General features: G+C 39.5%; 1 protein-coding gene across 2 annotated transcripts; it reads right to left on the bottom strand.

The window, feature by feature from the left end:
• Window positions 1–5,168: 5,168 nt before the first annotated feature.
• Window positions 5,169–21,493, bottom strand: LOC127977313 (tyrosine-protein kinase BAZ1B-like). 2 transcript variants are annotated; one of them, XM_052582158.1, is made up of 18 exons: window positions 20,831–21,493; window positions 18,231–18,347; window positions 16,479–16,623; window positions 15,680–15,872; window positions 15,194–15,513; window positions 14,912–15,100; window positions 13,313–14,804; window positions 12,201–12,479; window positions 11,761–11,881; window positions 11,403–11,501; window positions 11,136–11,313; window positions 10,807–10,992; window positions 9,817–9,964; window positions 8,893–9,043; window positions 8,670–8,776; window positions 8,042–8,469; window positions 7,370–7,476; window positions 5,169–6,987 (listed from the first exon to the last, which is right to left on the bottom strand). In XM_052582158.1, exons 1-18 carry the CDS (start codon window positions 20,947–20,949, stop codon window positions 6,291–6,293), a joined length of 5,076 nt encoding a protein of 1,691 aa, XP_052438118.1. In that variant the 5' UTR covers window positions 20,950–21,493; the 3' UTR covers window positions 5,169–6,290. The 2 variants fall into 2 exon arrangements, with proteins under 2 accessions (XP_052438118.1, XP_052438119.1); XM_052582159.1 differs by having other exon boundaries at window positions 8,893–9,040; window positions 20,831–21,490.
• Between the last annotated feature and the right edge of the window lie 402 nt (window positions 21,494–21,895).

Genomic DNA, 21,895 nt, shown 5'->3' on the forward strand with positions numbered 1-21,895 from the left:
TCTAGAATAAGTTGTTAACATAAACATCTGCTGTCTTTCAATGTGCACTTTTATAGCATTATGATGTGTGTTGTTTCATTTGGTTAAATAAATGTGTATTAATAGTGTTTGACCATAGCAACCTGAGATTATCAGAGACTGATAAAATATTTGTATCCATCCCACAGTCCATTGATCATGACTTTTTACGTAATATATGTGTATATTAGGCTATTATTATTATTATTATTATTATATAGGCTAACTGTATATAATAAGGGCTATATTTTATATATTTATTGTTATGCTTATTTACCCTTTCAGTTTGTGTATTGCTTTCCCTAATAAACATTCTGTGTAATGTTAGTATATGCTACAATATATTTTGCAAATTCCTTAAACGGCTCACAATAATGCCAATAAAGTTTTGACTTCACGAGTGGTGTTTTCATATACAAATGAAACTAGAAAATTATTGATTTATAATTCTAGTATTTATAATTATAGGGTTAGGGTATTTCTAGAGTTATTGTTAAATTCATCTTCTAAAGTGCACTTCCAGTTAAAATGTGATATAGCATAATCAAAGCCTTATTTGCATATAGGACATTTATAGGAACAGGCTATTATTTACAAAACTCTTCAGGACTGCGATTACCAAAAGCATCGTAAGCCAGAAGATGACAATAGTTCTACAATCAATTTAGGATTAAGATGCTTTTGGGAAACGCAGTCCTGAACGTTAAGTAAAGAGATTGTAATGAAGGGAAGACAAATTAAATACATAACAACGAATATAAAAATACTTACCAACACAGGTTTGGCTACCCCTAGATGTGTTGGCCCAGCACATCTCATGGATCATAGAACAACCCTGCTCCCAGAGAGCTACCGTCCAGCAGATTCAGACTTACAAGATTTGTAGGCCTATTTTATTTCATGTTCTTTATGTAACATTTATTCATAATAAACTTAATTTGAATGCTGTCTACATCGCATGGAGGCATATTGTACACGCCCCCATCCCTTGACTCCACCCCCAATGTGAAAACAGTGCCAGTGAGACATGCTGAAACCGAGAGCCAACCTCCCGCTCTCTTGTGAGGCCAATGAGGAAGTGACATAAACCGCAATTCATTGAATGGTCGCTTGAGGCTGGCTGCAGAAGAGAGTCAGTCCCATAGACTGCCCACGTTAAAATGCCCAACTTTACAGCAGAAAAAAAAGTTTACAGCCTAGTGCAAAACATTATGTTGGTCTAAATAGCAAATTTTACCTGGCATGACAACTGTGAGGAGGGTGAATTTAAACTCATCCGTTTAAATTATATTAAGACTTAAAGTTCTGCATAATTAAGGGCGTGGCCACTTGAGTGACAGGTGGATTGCCGCTGCTGACACTGGCATCGTGCTAGGTGGGCGTGGCTTCAGCAAGTAGCTCCCGCCTTTTTGCCTATTTTTGATTGTCCGGAAGAGTCGCATGGTGACGTGCTGCCAAGATGGCGATTGCCCGCTCTGCATACTTTAGGCTTCAAAACAGGGGGAAGGGTTTCATATTTTATTGAAGCTATCTATCTATGTCATCAAGTTCAGTTTGAGTCTGCGCAGTACGCTTGACCCCCAGGAAGTGACTAATTGACTTCACTTGTCTCTGTTGAATCAAATGGGGTCGCTGTGTCCATTTCTTTTACTTTCTATGCTTCAAAAACACTTTTTAGGAGTCTACGGGTTACGTCACGGACACTACGTCCATGTTTATATACAGTCTATGGCTGAAACGCAAGCGCAAAGGGAAAAATGGAGTTGCAAGCTCAAACTTGACTGAAATGCTAAATAAAAGCATTGTTACAAATTAATTAATAAATTCATTTATATTTTACAATTCTTTATTTTTGTTTGCAAAACTTATTTTTGCTATTCTTTATTTTTGATTGCAAAAAGCATATTTATTTTTTCTCACTACTTTCATTTTTGTTAGCAAAACTTTATTATTTTGCATATGTGTGTGTGCGTGTGTGTGCATGACATTATATTGACTCCATACTGGTCAAGAGGACAAGACTGTGTATTTAACAGTTCCACTTATTGAAGGATTGCAAATGACAGTCAAAATTAACAATGACAGAGATATAAAACTATTGATTTAAAGATGTTAAACATGTATAGAGAAACAATTTTTATGTTTATTGCAAAACAGGCATATTTACACAACTTAAAATGATTTGTGAGTGGAGGGATACTAACTCAAATTACATAATTTTAACTGTGTAATGAGACTTACTCATTACATCCCTCTTTATGGCAGTGGGCAGACGCTATAAAGTTTTTATTTTATTATTTTCTTGTATCAGCTGATAGCTGGATATTTTTGGTGGGATCATGGATAACTGTTTCTCACGTGTAGTTTATAAACACAATTATCTAAAAAATCATCATTTAAGCATCTATGAGCTTGATTTGCGTTTACTTGTTTCCTTTCTTGCCACTGTTGGTAGTTACCAGGTCACTCTAGCCATCACTATTTTTAGCCTTTGTCAAAGTCACTCAGATCTTTTCGTTTTCCCATCTGTTCTGCTTCCAACATATAAAATTCAAGAACGGACCATTATTGATGTGCTGTAGTTATGTTTATATGCAAGTGTACAATTCTCTTCAGGGGTCCCGTAACCCCAAAACTTGGAAGGCTGCATCCTACAAGAAACGGTAAAAGTGACATAAATCCTTAATGTATGTTAGAGCTGTGCAAAGTTAATTTGTGGGAAGAGCCATACACGATTTTCAATGCCTGTTTAGTGTGTACACGAGGACCCTGATGTAGAAGAAAGCAGGATTACAACACACAATTCAATCAGGAACAGAAGAGGATGCGTCACTACGGCCAGCTACTTCCCATACACTTTACTCAATCAACATACCTTAAGCTATCATCATTCTTTCTCCTCCTCCAGTGTTCTTTCAATCCAAGCACTTCAAATATTAATTTCTCTGTCAGGTTTTAGCCCAGTCTCTGTCCTCAGTGGAAAGTCTGGAGCCAGGCTGGCTGAGCGGCGACGTGAGGAAGGGCAATTACCTTCTGCCACCCGAGACTTCCAACAAAAACACTAGAGTGTGTAATTAAAGAATGAATGGCGGACCTCGCTCTATACTCTCTCACCCTTTCATGATCAGGGCCCCATTACGCATGGACCAGTGCAGGAACCGTTGAGATAAACGTCTTTCAATCATGAAATAAAAGTCAAAGAACGATACCTTTCCAAATAACGACTGCCGTGCTTTCAGCATGACAAGATTTCAGCCAAAAATTGGAAACTTTTAATGTGTTTTGCCTGTTTATTTACACGGGGACTGGGAACGCATCATTTTGAAAACTGGTTGAAAGGGGATGTTCTTGAGAACGGCAAAGTTATTGATTCCGTGTAAACCCCCAATACGGTAATCTTTGAAAAGCGTGACGTCATGCATGTGCATAGTACATGTTAGGTATGTAGACGTGTAGCACGTGTCAATTATAAAGGCAAGCGTGAACAAACATACACAATGGCGGTGTGCATGGTACTGTTGTTGCTGCTCAAGAGTTTGCAAACCAGCTAAGTGTGGATTTACTTCACTAATATTACAACCAACAGTGGAGATGCTTCAAATACAACATATAATCGTCACTTCCCTAAAAGTTTTATATATATATATATATATATATATATATATATATATATATATATATATATATATATATATATATATATATATAACAATGTGACAGCGCCAACTACTGGCCTGGAATACGTAATACAGAATTTCTGGCCATTTTCAGATATGTAAACGCGAATCATTTTGAAAACACTTTTTAAGAATGCAAGGTAAAAACATTTCAGTTTCTGACTAAACCGTTGTCGTGTAAACGTAGCCTAAGGCTCTGTTCTAAAACCTAGCTGTGCTCTTTTAAGGAAACACTACATGGTAACGATCACATTGACGACTGATTTCAAAAGTTTGACATTAGCATGTTGCTAAACTAATTACTCCTTAAAGTATAATAAATGCATAATACAATTTGGGGTTATTTTTTAATTAAAAGAGCTTTAAAATGTTGAATAAAATAAAAATTCACACTATTCTGTAAATGCATGTTAATGGGCGTATAAATGCACTTTTTAACCACAATTTTAATTTTAAATAAATTATCATAACTCAAACTTACAGCAAAACAGACATTTCCTATCACTTCACATCAATGCTTATACAGCCTCCATTTTTGAGTGCACATATCATGATTTGTTGATACTTGTTTCATCACAACTTTAATAATAACTTAACATTTTGATTACTTTTTTTTTCTTTTTCTAAGGCGTCCACAGAGATGAATTATGGGTTTGGATTTCACAAAATATGCAGTATACTTTAAACTTCAGCAAGAATATGGAACCTTCAAAAACAGGATCACCTTTCCTGCGTAAAGGACATCCCCATAATTCCTTGAAACACATGTGAGTTTTGAAACGAAGCCCAAATATGATGACCTATTAAGACTCTTTATGGTTCAGGTGAGACAAACAGGAGGGGATTAGAGACCATGACAAATCTTGGACATTGCACAATGTTTTATTAAAAAGTAAAGAAATTACACAAAAAAAAGAAGAAAAAAAAAAAAAAAAAACTATCGGCCCCCAAATATCCCTGGCCCCCCGTGTTTATATAACACAAGATTTTACGACTGGCAGTGACACTGAAGGGGTATAAAATAAAAATAAAAAAACACTTTCAGAAAACTGAATGAAGTCTTAGGAAATCTGTGGGTGCAAAAAAAGGGTAGGGATATCCTTAAAGTTTAGTTTCCCTGCAGGCTGTGGAGCTATGAATACATATGAAAACAGTTTTGACCACCACTACTACCTCCAAACTGAAAGAAAGCATTTATACCTGTGAGAGGGAACTCACTTTCCAAGCCTGCCAATCTTAAAGGTACGTACATACCATTTGGCATGTTTTACCGATGGAAAACAACAGGTCACATGATGGATAACATGAGGTAAAGATTACGAAAATAGTACTAAACCAAAAAAGATATAAAAGAAATGTCAAGCCCAAAGAATATTATAAACCAAACATAGCAGGTTATGATAGAGTGACCTCGCTTCCGAAGTTAAAAATAAACCTATTCTAGATTGAGGGTGGGAAATTAAAGCCGAAATCTCCAATAAAAATGAGTTTTAATCCAGAATAAAGCCCTGAGCAACACATCTGCTGTGGACAAACATCACGATCTTAAACTGAGACTTCCGTGGCTACGATCAAACACCAAAATATAGTCAAAGCTTATTATTTACATAGTCATATGAAAAAAGAAATCAGATCATATAATTTCACTTGAGTGTTTCACATCGGACTTTTCCATCTGGATTTTAGGTTCAACTTATCACTGCAAAAGGTCTTTAGTGGGGATATAACATTCAAATGTCAGTTTTACACCAATGGGAGCGTTTCTTCCCAAGACAACTGTAGTAGAGTGCCACCTACTGGTTTCTAGGGAATAAGAGCAGCATGAGGTTTTACAGAAATTGCTAGATAGATCCCAATGAACAAGATCAGTGATCTCCTGCTTTTCATAAACAGAAGTTGTTTAACTGAAAGCAAAGATGATAGCTTTTATGAAAAACAGCAAAATAATAAATGACTGAAGAAAAGAAAAAAGTGGTGGCACATTCAAAAATAAAAACCTTTAGTTCAATTTCATGCCACCATGGGGGTTTAGAGCCAATTAAACGACTCTTATGAGACAAAACACATAACGTCAGTTCATTGAAAGAGCCTAGTTCTGGATGCTCACTAATGAATTCATTTAAAAGGCCTCAAGAAGGTCCATCCAAAAGGATGCGTTTCATTCTGAATCACTTCATGACATTTACTGTGAAACCTCTCAAGCCGTCAAAATGAAACACGGCTTGGTGGTATCTGCAACCCAATTACAATCTTTTTTTTTTTTTTTAATTTTATTATTAAAGTTTTTTTTTTTTAAGTCAAATATCAATTGAAAAAGTCTTAAGAGCTCAATGAGATGACATCTCTTTTTCAATGCAAATCTTCAGGTTAAAAAAAAACCAAGTGTTAGCATTATTAATCAACTTACAAATATAAATCCGTTTTCTCCAATATTAACATAAAAACTTCCAAAAAGTAAAATAAACCAAGACATCTACATCAGGGTGAGCAAAAGTTCTGTCCAATATGCAGTGGGTATGGGGCGCCCGTTAGGCCTTCTGATTAGTAAGGAGGGGGTACAAAAATGAATACAAAGAACCCAAAGCACCCTGGTCTTCATGAGCGTTTGGGCCTCTTGGAATGTCGCTGGACGTCCGAGTCCTCGTCACTGCTGGTCTCCTGGTCATCCGTCACACCTCGTGCAGTCCGTCTCAATCCAGTTCTCCTGCTGTCCCTCTCACTGTCACTGTCCTGCTCCCGATAATCTTTACGATTTGTCCGCTTGCTCTTCCTTCTCAAAGACTCTTCCTCATCATCATCATCCTCCTCCTCCTCCTCCTCCTCCTCCTCCTCCTCCTCACTTTCGCTGTCATCTTGTTTCTGTTGTCCACCGCTCTGTTTGCTCTTCTTCTGTCCAGAGTCTTCCTCATCATCTTCCTTCTGGCTGGATGAGGCCCTCTCTTGCTTCCCGTTTTGTATCTTCTTCCCCCTCTCCTCCTCGTCGTCGTCCCCATCCTCTTCGGAGTGAGTGGCCAGGCGCTTGCTACTTCGCCGTCGCAGGTAGCCAATCCCAGGGAGGCTCTCCTGCAGGAGCTCGATGAATGACTGCTCTGTGCGTGCCATGCACGTCAGGACGTCACTTTCGGGCTGGTGGTACTCCTCCGCATTTGAGAAGATGAGCTTCAAGTCCTCGAGAAAATCGCTTGCGCAGTGGTACTGGGAGGATTTGAACTTGTCCTGCATTGTGGTGAAGTCCATCGGGCAGCGGATGATGTCCCGATAACCCTTGGCTTCTTCAGCAGATACAGGTTCCCTGGATGAGAGAAAGTGGAAGCACTTCTTCACTTTTTACATTTACTGCATTAATGATACACAATGTCCAAATAGCACATCACACTATAAGAAGTTAAAGATCACTGTGGCGAGTGGGGCGGGGCCGAAAGGCGTGGGAACGAGGAGTGAGGCCAGGTGTAGTGATTGGAGATGAGCTACACCTGCGCCCCACCACCGGTATCAAGTCCCACGTCTCTCGGTATAAACATGAATTAATATTAAAACAATGGCATGTAGCCTTTAGGTAGTCTTCACATTTAGTCTCATAACATGTTATTTTAAAAAGGTGTTATCAACAAAAATTTTGTAAATTAAAAAAAAAAAAAAATCACAATCAACCCTGAGGTCTAGAGAGGATGTACCTGAAGGGCCAGCTGTGTTGGTATTTTATCAGCTTCTGAAGAATGTCCTCACATTTCCCTACTTCAATAGCTTGTTTCTTCAACAGAGGATTGGAGCTCTGTCGCACCTGCACACAATCAACACTTAAGAATTATACATTTTGTGGTCTCATGAATAATTTGATAAACACCGAAGCGTCATTGATAGGGCTGCTTCGATCACGATCGTTAATGTGCATCTCGTCAGTAAAGCCGGTTCTCTAATCAGCGGTTAATTCCCTCAGGTGCGTGATTTCACATAGAGCAGCTGTTACTACACAGAGCCGTTGTTAACTGAGAAGTGCAAATCAAACACTGAAAATGAACGTGGATTTGCGCATCTTCTCAGTTAACAATGGCTCCATGTAGTAACAGCTGCTCTATGTGAAATCACGCACCTGAGGGAATTTACCGCTGATTAGAGAACCGGCTTTACTGACAAGATGCCGATCGTGATCGGAGCAGCTCTAGTCATTTGTGCATCTAGTCCTTTGTGTTGACGTCACAGTTTGTGATGTGGCAATGTTATTTGTAAACCCAGATGATAAAACTGGAGAAAACTGGTTAATTTTAAGCTTTTTTTGCCCTATTTAATTGTTGTGCAGGATAACAGTACTAAACACATCACACTTCCACATGTCATGTTTTACTCACCAGCTCAGGTCGAAATTTAGGCAATTGTCTGCGATCCGGTTTAGGAGCAGGTTGGGGATCTGGTTTAGGAGCAGGTTTGGGATCTGGTTTAGAAGCAGGTTTGGGATCCGGTTTAGAAGCAGGTTTGGGATCTGGTTTAGAAGCAGGTTTGGGATCCGGTTTAGGATCTGGGTTGGAAACAGGTCTGGGAGCAGGTCTAAGATCTGGTCTGGAAGCAGATCTGACAGCAGGCTTTGGATCTGGTTTAGAAGCAGATCTGAGTGAAGGTCTTGGATCCGGTCTGGAAGCAGATCTGAGTGCAGGTCTTGGATCAGGCTTGGAAGCCGGTCTGAGAGCTGGTTTGACACTAGGAGGGGAATGCTTCTTCTGTGGTGGTTTACTCTGCACTCTGGGCTTCAAAGACGACTTCACCTTCTTCCTCGATCTCACTGTGACATCCAAACAAAGTCAAAACTAGTTAGTGCTAAAACTTTTAAGAGCGTTTCAGACCCTTGAGCATATCATGATACTACAATACATTTGATAAACAGGTTTTTTTCTCCTAAAATATTATTGTGAAGAAAATAAATCCGCCCACCCCCTAATGAAAAAGTCTATCAGTTTTCAAAGCTCTCAGAGTAACACTCACAGCTGTGGCCCGTGTGTCTGTATTCTTCTTCTGATTCTTCCTCTTCAGAGTCTTCAGAGTATTCCTCCTCTGAGTCCTCCTCTTCCTCAGTGTCCTCCTTATAGTTTCTATAATCAGAAATGTGTAAATGAATTATGAGAATCTTGGAGCATGCATTTATATATAGAAACCTCTCAATTGTTTTACATTTAATGAAAGAGGCCCAATGTGTGCGTGCTCTTACCTGCCCCTGGAGCTGCGTCGGGCGGTAATTGGCTGACAGGCTGGGCACAGCCACTCACCCTCCGGTATACGGTACAGTGCCGGCCGCAGACAGAACAGATGGAAGGCTTTATTACACTCATCACAGAGAATCAGCTTATCATCCTCCCCTACTGAGAAAGACAATCATAAAACAGATCAATTACATGTTAAATCTTCCTGTTACCACGCAGTACTTTCTTTTGAGTGCCGCTCACATTACAGCAACAGGTGCCGTTTAAATCTCAGACATTCTCTCTTTGAAGGTCATTCTGTCCCTTGTGTTTCACTCTATATTTCATACTCTAAAGGTGTAAAGTAACTACTCTCGGAGTCTGAAGGTCATGTGTTTCACAAGCAGTAGTGTTCCATGTTTTTAATAGACTATAGTAGGTGGAGCTTGAAAAATGTATATTTTCAAGTACAAAACCATGGAAGAGCGCTACAGTCTAGGTAATTAATGTGAATCACTGAACATGACAATCTGAAAGCTAGAACACTTGAAAGGTTTCATAGCCCAATATAAACTGTGCAAAATGTGACTTCTTAAATTAAAAGAAATGCTTGCTTAATTTAACTGGATAGAGGAGGAAAAGCAGTCAGTGTGAACTTGCTCAATGTGGAATAAAAAGCATCCCAGGATGCGGCCCAAAAAGTGTGCTGAATGAATATCCAGAGTGAGCAGAGTTTGGAATCTAGACAAAGAGTGGCACACTGAAAATGACTAAATATACATTTTTTGTCTTTACATTATACAAAGTTGCAATGTGTCATTTCATAGTTTTGCAGGATTTATGATGTCCAGACTTTTGACACTGTTTAAAAACATACACTACTCTAAAGCCTCTGAAATGCACACATCAAATAACGCTTCATAGCTTTTGAGGTTGATCTTCAGGAGTCTCACCTTTCCTGCGGCACACTTTACAGCGAGAGTTCTCTGCAGACATATCCCACTTGATGCAGGCATCCAGCATGCCGAGCAGAACGTGCATACGAGAGAAAGTCTGAGCTTCACGGACTGCAGTTTTCCACTTCTCCACCGCGGTTGCTACCTAGAAATTCAATATGCAGAATAAGTTTAGTCTTGTGAGAAAACGTGAATACACATACACTAGTATGTGAGCATAGGCCTACTCATTTCTCAATAATAAAACATAACTCCAGATCCTTTTTTCCTTTCAAAAGTGAGCTAAACAATCAGTTAATAGCCTAATATATAACCACGTTGAAGCTTTTTCTTCTAGGATTGTGAATTTATTTTTCTTTAAGTGTATGTTCTTGGTAGAACTTGTGATATTTCAAAGATACTGACATACTTTTAGAGTGAAGCAGCTATTAGGACAGATTTCTTTATGCAGTGAAAGCGAAGCAGCATTTCTGTTAACAAGCAGGAGGAGTGAATATTGAATGCTTGGAGAGCAGAAAGGAAATTGTTGCCGATTCACTCCACTCTCTTTCTCTGGCAAGGATGCATTAAACTGATCAGTTGGAGTGAAGATTTTTACAAAAAATATTTTTTTTATAAATGCTGCAGTTTTGAATTTTCTATTCAAAGTATCCGGAAAAATATTTATCACAGTTTCCTTAAAAACAAAATGACAGTTTTTGATACAAATAATTCTTCTATTAAATGCAATGCAGCCGTAGTGTTCGTTTCTCATCTGGTTTCATCTTCATGTTTTTGCCAAGTACTGATGAAGACAAATTTGTTTCTTTTCCCTTTATTTCTGCTTGTTCATTCGGTGAACACAATGCTACAATGTTCACTTCACTAGGACACAAAGAATGCATGCCACGGTTTTAATATGTTATTATATTTTCGGCTATGGTATTAAGAATCGAGAAATAAACTACTGCAATGTTAGTATCTTGAAACCCTCTTCAAAACACTCACCCTGGCCTCTTCAGCCAGTTTCTTCTGATCATCCACTTCCTCCGCCGTCGTGCTCTCCTCTCCACCGGTCTTCTTTTTCTTCTTCTGTTTGGGTGCCATGAAGCCCTGCAGAAACTTCTTGATCACGCTCTCTTGCAGAGTGATCACACACTCCCCAAAATCCTGCAGCTTCTCCAAGTCACGCACCTGAAAGCACAAGTGAGAGGTCAGGTCTGTTTAAAGAGATAGAGATATCCAAGTAGCTGGCTGCAGAGTAACAGCTACAAACACCATACTGTGAAAAGATATTGGTTATAGTGGCCACCCCATGTAGTCTCAATGTCTCTCACCCTTTCTTCAAACTCAGATGTGTCCTCCATGTATCCAAGGCCTCCTTTCTGAAGACGAGATGCTACCTCGATAATGTCACTGCGTGAGAACATAAGCAGCTCCTGGTATCCATCACAGCTCTTCAGGCCTGGGTTACCCTTTTTCATCAGATGGATGGAATGCAAGATTTCCTGGTAACTAGAATAAAGACATCATTATTAATCGATTTCCCTGGGATTGAAATATCTATTTTCAGGAAAGAAGGAGAAGAGTGTGTGTATACTCACTTAACCTGGAGCCTGAGTTTGAGTTCACTCTCTCTTACTCCCTGAGGGTGAAGACTTTCTATTAGCTCATCGAGCTCTTCTTGCGAATCACACATAAACCTGGGAAAACAATTTAAGAACAAGCATTTGTGTTGCTGCACAATACTGATGTCCAGACAGATGTCATGCCATGTCTTGATCCATGGGACTGTAAATCTTCATTAGAACTCATTTTAGCCCATTTTTCCTTTTGGAATTCTTTGCTACAATACAATGCATAGTCTCATACAAAAAAAAAAAAAGCTTGGAGCCACAAATTACTTAAAGGCTGATTTCCCAGACACCAACGATACAACTGGGAATTTGCAAGAACACTTACCAGAGGTTTTGGCCTTGTTTGGGCACAGTGGTCTCAAAACAGGTCTCAGGCACCGGTGCCCCCTGCTGGCCATTTTCATTAGAAGTGCTGACTATGCTGCCTTCATCCTCTTTCTCTCCATCTGAACAGACACATTTAACCTTAGTTTTTGTGTTGCAAATAACAGCATTTTATTTATAAATTATACATTCCACTGGTTAAATTAAAGCTCGTACCAAGAACCAAAAAACATTTTTTACCACCAAAAAGTTTGCTTCTGTGAACAACAGATTTAGTACTTCAGCAGAAAAATCAGTATAGAAAATGAAAATTTTTATGTGGCCAATATTTAAACTCTTCCAAAAACTATTGTTAATAACTTATCGAAGTTAATTTGGCCCTACTATTATGAAACAAAATACAAAGATTAAGTATTTTAGAAAATGTGTAGGTGGACTAACCTTCCATCTCGTCCTCTTTGTCTTCCTCTGTCGACACGGGCTCCTCTTCAGGAGGAAGAGTGAATGTGTAGTCTATACTCTCATGAACCCATCCCTTCTCAATATACAGACCAGGAACCACATCAGAGAACAGCCAGTAGCGGTTGTGATGGCGGTCGGTGCCCAGTGGTGTTCTCCTCAGCACCAGCTTCGCTTTAGTGACGGCATCCTGGAAGGCTTTCTCTGCTCCGGCTTTCTGCCTCCTGATTCGCTCCTCCTCTGCTTCCTTCTCCATACGCTCTGCAACAGATGCATATATAATGGTTTAAAATAACATTTTTAATCTTATATAATGTTTTCCATCATGACATGCAACTCCCTGCAGTTCCATTAAGCAGCTCTAAGTTTTTTCACTTGATGCATTTGAAATCTTTAGAACCTACTTTGCATACACTTGTCCGGTGTATACAAGATCAAAGTTACTTCATATTAATTGTAAAGTGAATTTCCTTACATTTTGGAATAAAGTATTCACTAAAACAAAAGATACATAAATGTTACCATTCAAACATTTGAGGTTGGTAAGATTTTGAATGTTTTTGGAAGTCCTTTATGTTCACAAAGGCTTTGTTCATTCGAATATTAGAAAGACACAATAAAAACTGTAGTACTATAAAATAAAGTAAGTTAAAAATCAATTCATTTTATATTTTAAAATAACTTATTCCTGAAATGGCAAACCTACATTACCAGTCGTCAGTGTCACATTATCATTCTAATATTCTCATTTGGTGCTCAACAAATGTTTCTTATTTATCTTCTTCTTATCAGTTGTTTTTCAGGAAACCATGGTGCACCTTTTCAGGATTCTTTGATGGGTAGAAAGTTCAATCCATTTGATCAATTTAATCAACTTTGATGAATTTAAAGTGCATTTCTTGATTAAATGTACTTGATTTTAGTAGTGTAAATGTTAAAGCGTACTATAAACCTGCTTTCACAACCCATTTTACTCCAAAAAGAGCAAAGAGTCTCTTTGCAGGTTTCTGGAATACCACTTTATTCTCACTTTCAACCAGTTTTTTTTCAACCTAGTTTCTGACCTTCTGAATTTCCTTTTCCATGTCTCTCACCTTTGTTTAGCCGTTCCTGCTCTTCCTTTTCTTTCTTGGCCTGAATGGCCATCAGACGTCTGCTTTTCACTGTGCTGATCATGTCCTCTGGCTCTGATTCCACTTTGGGTGTCTCTTTTTTCACATTTGAATCTTTCCCCCTATCTGCCCTCATTAGTGCCTCTCCGCTAGCATCAGTTTTTTCCTCGATCTGCTCTTTGCGTTTTTGCTTCTCTGCCTTTTTATGTTCTTTGACTTCTTTAAGCGCAGCAAGCCGCTCCCTCCACAGCTCGGCCGATCGCTGCTGAGTGGCTTCCACGTGATCTTCCACCGAATAGGTCATGAGGATACGATGACACAGCGCCACCAGCAGGCTGACCTTCTCCTGAGAGTTCAGTTCAAACACTTCCGACGTCTCCAGCTTTTCCAAGAACTCACTGCTCACCACATCATCGTAGCCAGCACCAGGCTGCCAGTCATCTGAGCCACGTGCGCTCTCTTCTTCATGGGCATCCGTTGGCCGCAAACACAAGCGCACCAGCTCGGATACGGAGTGCATGCTCAGAGGAATCTCAGATAATGGCATGTCCAGTTCACTGTAACCTTCGGCCAGCTCATCTTGCAGAAGTGTTTGCAGCAGCACCACCAGCACACGGTTTAAGTAGAGGAAGCCTGCCTTCTCTCCAGCTAAAGCTTCCATCAGAGCGATGGAGGTGATGGGATACTGGTCATCAGGCATCAGGAGGCCAGAGTAGCAGTGAAGGAACTCAGCTACCATGGCTATGTCACCAAAGAGGGTGTTGGGAATCCCCTCGGGCATGTCGAACAGACGGAATGTCGGCAAGCTCTTGCCTTCGAGCTCCTGGTCTTCGTAACGGCGGGACATCTCCCGTCTCACCTGCAGCTCTTTCTCTCTCCGCTCTTTGGCTTTCTCACGCAGCTTCTGCTTGATATCCTGGCGTTTCTCCTCCTCGGTCATAAGGGCCCATCTGCGTTTCTGCTCAAACAGTTCCCAGCGTTTTTGAACTAGATCTTTCAGCTCCTCAGGAAGCCGACCGCGATCCTCTGTGGACAGTGTTTTTGCCGCCTTAGCCACAAGTGAGGACAGAGTGGTTTTCTTGTCTTCTTTGCCTTTATTCTCCTTGTAAAACCGTAGGAGATGTAAAGCCATAGGTGGCAAAGGTTTGCCCAACTTAGTAGAGCCAGTACTTGAACTTCTGCTTCGCTTTTTTGGGCTAGCTGCAGCAGGTGGGCTTTTGGCAAGATCCAAAAGGGTCATCTGCTTCATTTTGGGTTTCTTGGTGCTTCCAGGGCTTTTGTCTTCCTTTTTGGAGAGCTTGTGGTCATTGGGAGTCTTGGTGACCCCACTCTTGCGGCTCTTTTTGGGGTCAGTGGATTTTTTGTCTCCCTGCTTTTTATTTGATTTTGGGGTGCTGAGGATGTTTTCCCCATCAGATTTCTTAGATGTACCTGAGTTTTTCATTTTTAAGGGAGATCCATTAACTTTCTTCACCTGAACAAAAAATACAGAAAAATAAATAAATTCAACAAATCTTTATGGAATAAAACATAATGACACAAGATAAAAATAAATGCTTTGGTCAGCTTCGGTATAAATACCTGCATATGACCCCAGAGGGTTGGGCTGAGAGGTATGTTCTGGGAATCTTTTTTACTTTTCTTCTTTTCCCCTTTTACTTGGACTCCCTCACCGTCTTTTTCTGTCTCCGCAGTCTTCAGCTTCTTATTGGGCTTACCTTCCGGTGAGCTCATGCTTTTCCTCTTAGCTGATGGATTTTCTGCCAAAAACTAAACAGAGGAAAATCTAATACAATAAAACAATTTTCTACAATAAAATAACCTTTGGTTCAGGTTTTTCCTGAACTATCACATGTACCCCACCTTGTGAGGGTCCAGTAAAAAGTCGCTGAATTTGCTTGGCAGGTTGTACTTTTTCACCAACTCATCCTCCACCACCCAGGGGGCGCTCTCTCCCGTGCCCAGCCTCAGAGCGTAGTGTCTGATGAAGTAGCGCATTATTTCTTTGTTTGGAGGCCGCTCAGTTCTGAACAGGCTGTCTGCAGGGACATCACTGATAACTTTGTCCTCATTGAGAAGTTTGACATCATACTTGTGGGGGAGAAATTTGGGCATGACCCATTTCTTCTTCTCTTCTTTCATACTGGTTGGGAGTTTTCTGGGCGAGCGGCGGGCCCTATCAGCTACAGAAAGAAAAAAAAAAAGAAAAAAACATAATAATGTTTCATTCTATACTTCAATATAAAAGATTACAATTAGGCTACTAATCATTTGAATATGAACCAAAAACTATATTTTTATTATAATACATTGTGAAGAGGATGATCATGAAGAGCAGCTGAGACTCACAGAGACTCTCTCTCCTGCTGTCTTCCTCTTTGGACTGTGGCTCCTTCTTCAGGTTCTCCTGACTAGCGTTTTCTTTATCACTGGATGGAGAATCACAAGCTCCTTCCAGCTTTTTCTCCACATTCTCTTCTGGAGGATTCTCCAGCGGATGAATCTTTACCACTTTCACATGCAACGTCTTATCCTTGCCAACCTTACAGAGAGAGAGACAGAATTACTATTTCACATCCATCAATAGCAAACAGAAGAACTGGAAGATGGGAACTGACCTTGCCTTTTTCATTAGTTACGTTTAAACAGATAATAGCTTTACCATTGCAGGTTTTATCTAAGCAAACACTTTAAATTCAGATTCAGATTATTTTATTTAATGCCATGTCAGCACTTAAAGCTATTTTCATGGCAAAAATGTAAATTACAAAAATACAAATATCATATAAATTACAATAAAAAAAGAAAACAAAACAAATAAACACAATAAGTCATATTATATACGATTTATTTTAATTAACACATGATAAAAACTTTTTCAGGCATAATCTCATTAAATATGTCCATAAGTGAAGTAACTTCATAAAAGAGCATTCTGCTTGTAATAATTCCAGGACAATCCAATAAAATGTTTAACAGATAAGGATATTTTACAAAACATGCATAGAGTTGGATCTTCACCCTCAAGCCAAACACTTTGAACGGAGCACAAGTACCCTACTTTTTCGGATTTTAAACTAATTCCAATTGACAAAATTCCCACCCTACATTTTGTTTATTAGTCCAAATATTAAATCAAAGTACATACCAAGAAGTCACACTCCTCATCCACAGCATACTTGGTGAGAATCTCCACCCAGACCAGATCCACTAGTTTATCCAGTGATCCCGTGTTGTGATGCACAATCTCCAGGACCGGCTTCTCGAACCACACCGGGTACTCCTCCTGAAGCCTGCCAAAAACAGACCAAACAATAGCTACATGAGTTTAAAACAAACTAACTCAACTGTGACTTTTGAACGGTGATAATACACCACCACAATTGATGAAAAAATGGTCCTGTCTGTACTTATATAATACAGCAGATAATGTATGGGACAGCCAATGATTTTCAAGTTATTGCGAACCAGTGCAGGGCCTGACAATAAGGACCTTAGTGTTATTGCTTTGTTTCGATCATTTAAAATTTGTTTTGATTTATTACTGATTGTTTACTTGTCTTTAATAATGTTTGAACCTTCTTTTAGTTAAGCTAGTAGTCACATCCACATCGAAAGCCGTTTGTACATCAGTTGAGCAGTTCACAATTTCACCTGAAGTTATTGTTTTATGCAGTAAAACAGCAAAGCATCTCCCTCCCCTGACTGCTGATGACTCTATCAATAACGCACTCTCTTATTAGACTGGAAGGGGTTGAAGGTCAAAGGGCATCAATGAGATAGAGCAGAGGTTTGGTCATAGTTTAGTTTACTAGCTCTCTGCTAGATACAGCAGAAAAGCAGGAAATTAAAGGCTTCCCACACCCAGTGAATTTCTGTGGCTTTAAATAGTTACTTTTTTTTTTTTTTTTTAAGAATTTTAAGCCAATAAAATATTTTAGAGCTGGGCAGTGGTATTAAAAAAAAATACTGGATGAAAAAGTAGGATTAAATACTGAAAGTTCCTGATATATTTGTAATGCCGCTGACCATATAAAAGTTGTTAAGACAGGTTTAACGAATGATTCTCTGATTCAAATGCAAAAAAGTAAGACACTTCTTTGAGTCAGTTCAAACCGCCCGTGGCACTGAATCAATTCTTTTATTACTGAAGATTAAAAATTCTATGTTCAGTTTGCACAATGCTGCTCTTAATATAACTACTTTTAATAATATTCTACAAAATTAAAAGAAAACAGGAATTTATTATCAACAACATTTCAATATAAAGTATCTAGATACTATAAACTGATACAATAACATGAGATGTAAAGAATTCAGAAACACCTTAAAGTTTAATTGTACCTAAACATTGCATTTAATATCAATAAGCTGGGGGCAGTTAATCTATAAATGTAATGTTTTTACTAAATAAATAATTTACCAATAAAATTAATTCAAGGTGAAATACTTTTTCAAAAATAGGATTTTATCTATCATTTAAAGCCCTTTTGTCTATGTTCAAGAAAACAACAAACAGAAATAGGTGTATCGTGAAATATATTGTTAACGTGAAATAAGTCATACTGTTAAACTTAATGTTATATCACCCACACCTATTTCCATGTGTTCTTAAACCACAAATATTCTGAACAAGTTTATTTATTTTCAGTTTTATTGTAATATTAGCCAAATTTTAGAGTACCTCAGCCTTTCTACGCTTTAGACACCCAAAAATGCTAGGTTAAGCACTGATATCTTACTATATATTGAGAGAGACAAACAAAAATTAATTGCTCAGTACATCTCTGAATATTGAGGCATCCATTCTCAGAAGACTCTGAAAACAACGGACAACTAAATGATGCGGTTGATGCTCCAAGTTCATTCACTCATGCATTCACTCGTGTTTGTTACTTACAGCTCTGTGACCTCCTGTTCTTCTTCCCAAGCCTCCTTATGTGTGAGCTGGCTGCTACCGGTGCTTTTACACGTCCATACCCGCTCTGCATACCTGCGCAGTCGAGCTTCATACTCTCTGAACAACAGTGTTAAGGACAAAAAGCAGCACTCAAATAACACTACATCACTTCCAGCTCTTCTGAAACCTCTGAAATCTCGAGCAGTACTTCCAAAGCAGAGCCAATCAAGTGATGTTAGCTCCACTGTCTGTCATCTGAGAGAGACTCTTTCACAATTAATGCATGTATGTAGCCATAGCAGCTCAATAATTAAAGGGCCAGCAGCAGCAGATACTGCACACATTTTTATAATTACATTTGAAATTAAAAACAGTAATGTAAACAAAAACACAAGAGCCTCTGCAAAATCGTTTTTTCAAGCACTGTGAAAAATTTTAATCAATTCAGAACCAAGATAAACACTTGTGTATAAGTTAATCTTGCATCGTTCATGTGATAAATGTGTGTTAAAGCATAATTATTAATGTTCACCCAACATGGGCTTTGATGATCAAAGTCAGGATATCTAGAAACCTGGGTTTTTAATGACAGCAAGATTTAGGCCCCGTCCACACGGAGACACGTTTCTGTGAATACGCACAAATTTTTTTTATCGGATAGGCGTTTTTTCCACACGGATCCATGGTGAAACCGCTATTTTTTGAAACCGGGTCCCAGAGTGGATAAATTTGACGTCTGGACGGCTAATCCGTATATTTTCTGAAACGATTCCGTCATCAGCCCACGTCTCCCCCCTAGTCAGACACCTCTACGTCACGTAACAGCAACAAAAACATGAACAAACACTGAACGATTGTCTTTTTATTAACTAACATTAACACAGATTAATAAATGTATTGTTCCATGTTCGTTTGTGTACCATGCGCAAGGTTTATGAGCATAGTCCAAGTCTTCTTCTCTGTTTTTAGTGTATCTCTGTGGCAGAATTACAGCGCCACATATTGGTCTGGCATGTATACTACATCATTTTGCGGTCTCGTGTGGACGTGGATATTTCTTGAGACGAGGAAAAAGATTGGATTGGGGTAAGCTCCGTCTCCGTGTGGACGGAGCCTTAGACAATTACTCAAAACATTTTGTTTTTTTTACTATGAGGCTGTTAGATTTTACAACTGACACAAGGATGATGCTTCTTAGATGGTGTAGCACTTCTTTTAATCAGACAAGCAAAACTTCATGGTAGATAGAGATAATATCAAAATGGCCAAATACCTAATTAATCAATATATTACCACAATGTATTATTGTATCACAGCATGACATGACATATCTCGAGACGCTAATATTTAACTCAAAACTTAAAAAGAGAAAACTAATTTGACCGATTTAAAACAAAAGGTAAACCGTGCTAAATGATGGGAAAATCGTCTGTTTTTAGATGCTTACTTGGTTCTAAAAGCAGGCCTAAAGTTAAATCACATGTTTAAAACCTGACGAACGAGTCAGGCAGCTTTGAAAAGTATAATCCGCAAACTCAATCGTTTTACAATCTGAATAAAACTTCCCTTCATCCTTCAGGAACACACTTTCACTCTAAAGTCCCGCCCTCCGCGGACACGAGAGCCAATCAGATGTTACAAAGCCCGAAAGCGCAGAGTGACTGACAGGCAGTGAAGGTTTCTGAATGTCTAGTTTTCTGATTCCGTGAGACATTGTTTAGAGACAGGAGTAGCCAGTGCAGTGATATATGTCAGATAAGAGGTTTTGTGTGGCATAAATAAAAACAAGCTTAAATAGCATTAACAACAGCGATTATCTAGTTACAAAAAAGGTCAAAAAACGATTATTTCGCAAATATTAAGTAAACAGCATGCACCAGAGAAGTCATATCTTGGTTGCTAACGCCCTAAACTTCATATCTACACATACTGTCACTCACGACCAAATTCACGTGGCGTGCGGAAAACATCTCGCGCGCAAACGACCTCGCGCAGCAGTAGCAGCACATGAACTCGCACGTTCCCCTGCAGCAGCAGCCCGAGCTAAAACTGTGTACAATTATAATCACACTCTTCCAGCATATAGATAACTATTACACAGTCTAACTCAACAGATGGTTGGTTGTTCAGGAGCATCAGTCTAGAAGATCACACCACATATATCTGTCTGTAATAAACGCGGGCTCGCGTGTGTTACACAAGATTGAGTCTAACGTTAGTCTGGATGAGAACTGTTCAGTCAGACGTCACACACACTGTGCGTCCTGGAGCTAGCTCGCTAACACTAGCGTGCTCTAAAATACACAGGACAACAACACGCAATTCACCATACTTAAGTACTCGAATCAGATTAATATAACACTTAACCCTTTCTTATGAGTTAAGGCCCTGCTGATCTAAACGTCATGGTCACCTTTAGCCTTTTAGCGTTATAATGAGATGCAGCGCGCAAGATGAAAACAATAATAAACTCAATAAATGCAAACCCCGAGCTCGGACTCCGCGACCCGCGTGGAAACAACGGGTCGAGACTCTAGCGAGCACGTGTTTGGATGTCTAGTGTTTGCAAGTGGATATGGTGGACACAGTGAGAAGGATACTCTTTGTTCCTGAAGGCCTCTTTGGTGTGCTCGATGATGAACACCTCCTCTGCTGGGCCCGGCGGCTCCGACAGCGGCTTGACCAACGGGTACGGCTTCCGGCCTAGTAACGGTGCCATAGTGGGCTCGCAGCGGTCCTGGACGTGTCTGCAAAGTGAACTACTGAACTAACCCCGCGCTCAATCTCAGCTCGATCTGAATATGCCGTGAATCCGTGCGTCTCAGCGGCGTAGCATCGGGCTAGGCTAGCGCGCACTGCTTTACTTACTTCTAGGAAAACAAAACCCAAAGTACGATTTTATCATTCAGTTACATCTCCCGTGTTACATCCTCTAGTTCAAGGGAGTCGGTGGAGTCATGGTGAGATGCGCGAGGAGTGAGCGGAAGCTCCTGGGTGCCGGGGATTAAAGCGCGAGAGGCGGCCCGTCAGAGCTGCTGTGGCGGGCTTTTCTTACGCCGCTCAGGTCCGTGTTGAAGTCGATTCTCCAGGCCAAAGCGACTGTAGACCGCGGAGATATTGTTTTGAGGGACGTGCTGATTATATAAACAAACAAGAGGGTTTATAGCTGATTGAAAAATGGCGGGAGTTCCTGCTACACCGGCAACATTCCCTACAACCTCAACTCCGTTACCCCGGTAGCAAGCGGCGACGCAAGAATAAGTCCCACCCATCGTCTCCAACGATTGGTTGATAAGAAACTACGACACAGACTGAGATATCTGATTGGTCGATTTAACTGTCAATTATACCCACATCCTGTCAGCAACACCCCTCCAATCACAAATACAAGGAGTGTTTGGAAGCGTGGCTAGAGGTCAGTTTATGGTAAATTCATAGATGATTTCAAAATGAAAGTATGCAGTTTGACTCATAGTATTAATAATTACTAATAATAACTTCAGTATAAATAACGGACATGTATTTATTTATTATATAACATAATTGATATAGCCAAATGCCCTAGAGTTTAGCTGAAAGTGGCAGCGGGTGTAGAATTTAAAATGAGACAAAAGAGAGTGCACACGACACCTTTGATCCAATTAAAGATACAGTTTTGATCAATG

Source organism: Carassius gibelio, chromosome B18, assembly GCF_023724105.1.
Source record: "Carassius gibelio isolate Cgi1373 ecotype wild population from Czech Republic chromosome B18, carGib1.2-hapl.c, whole genome shotgun sequence".
Lineage (NCBI taxonomy): Eukaryota > Metazoa > Chordata > Actinopteri > Cypriniformes > Cyprinidae > Carassius > Carassius gibelio.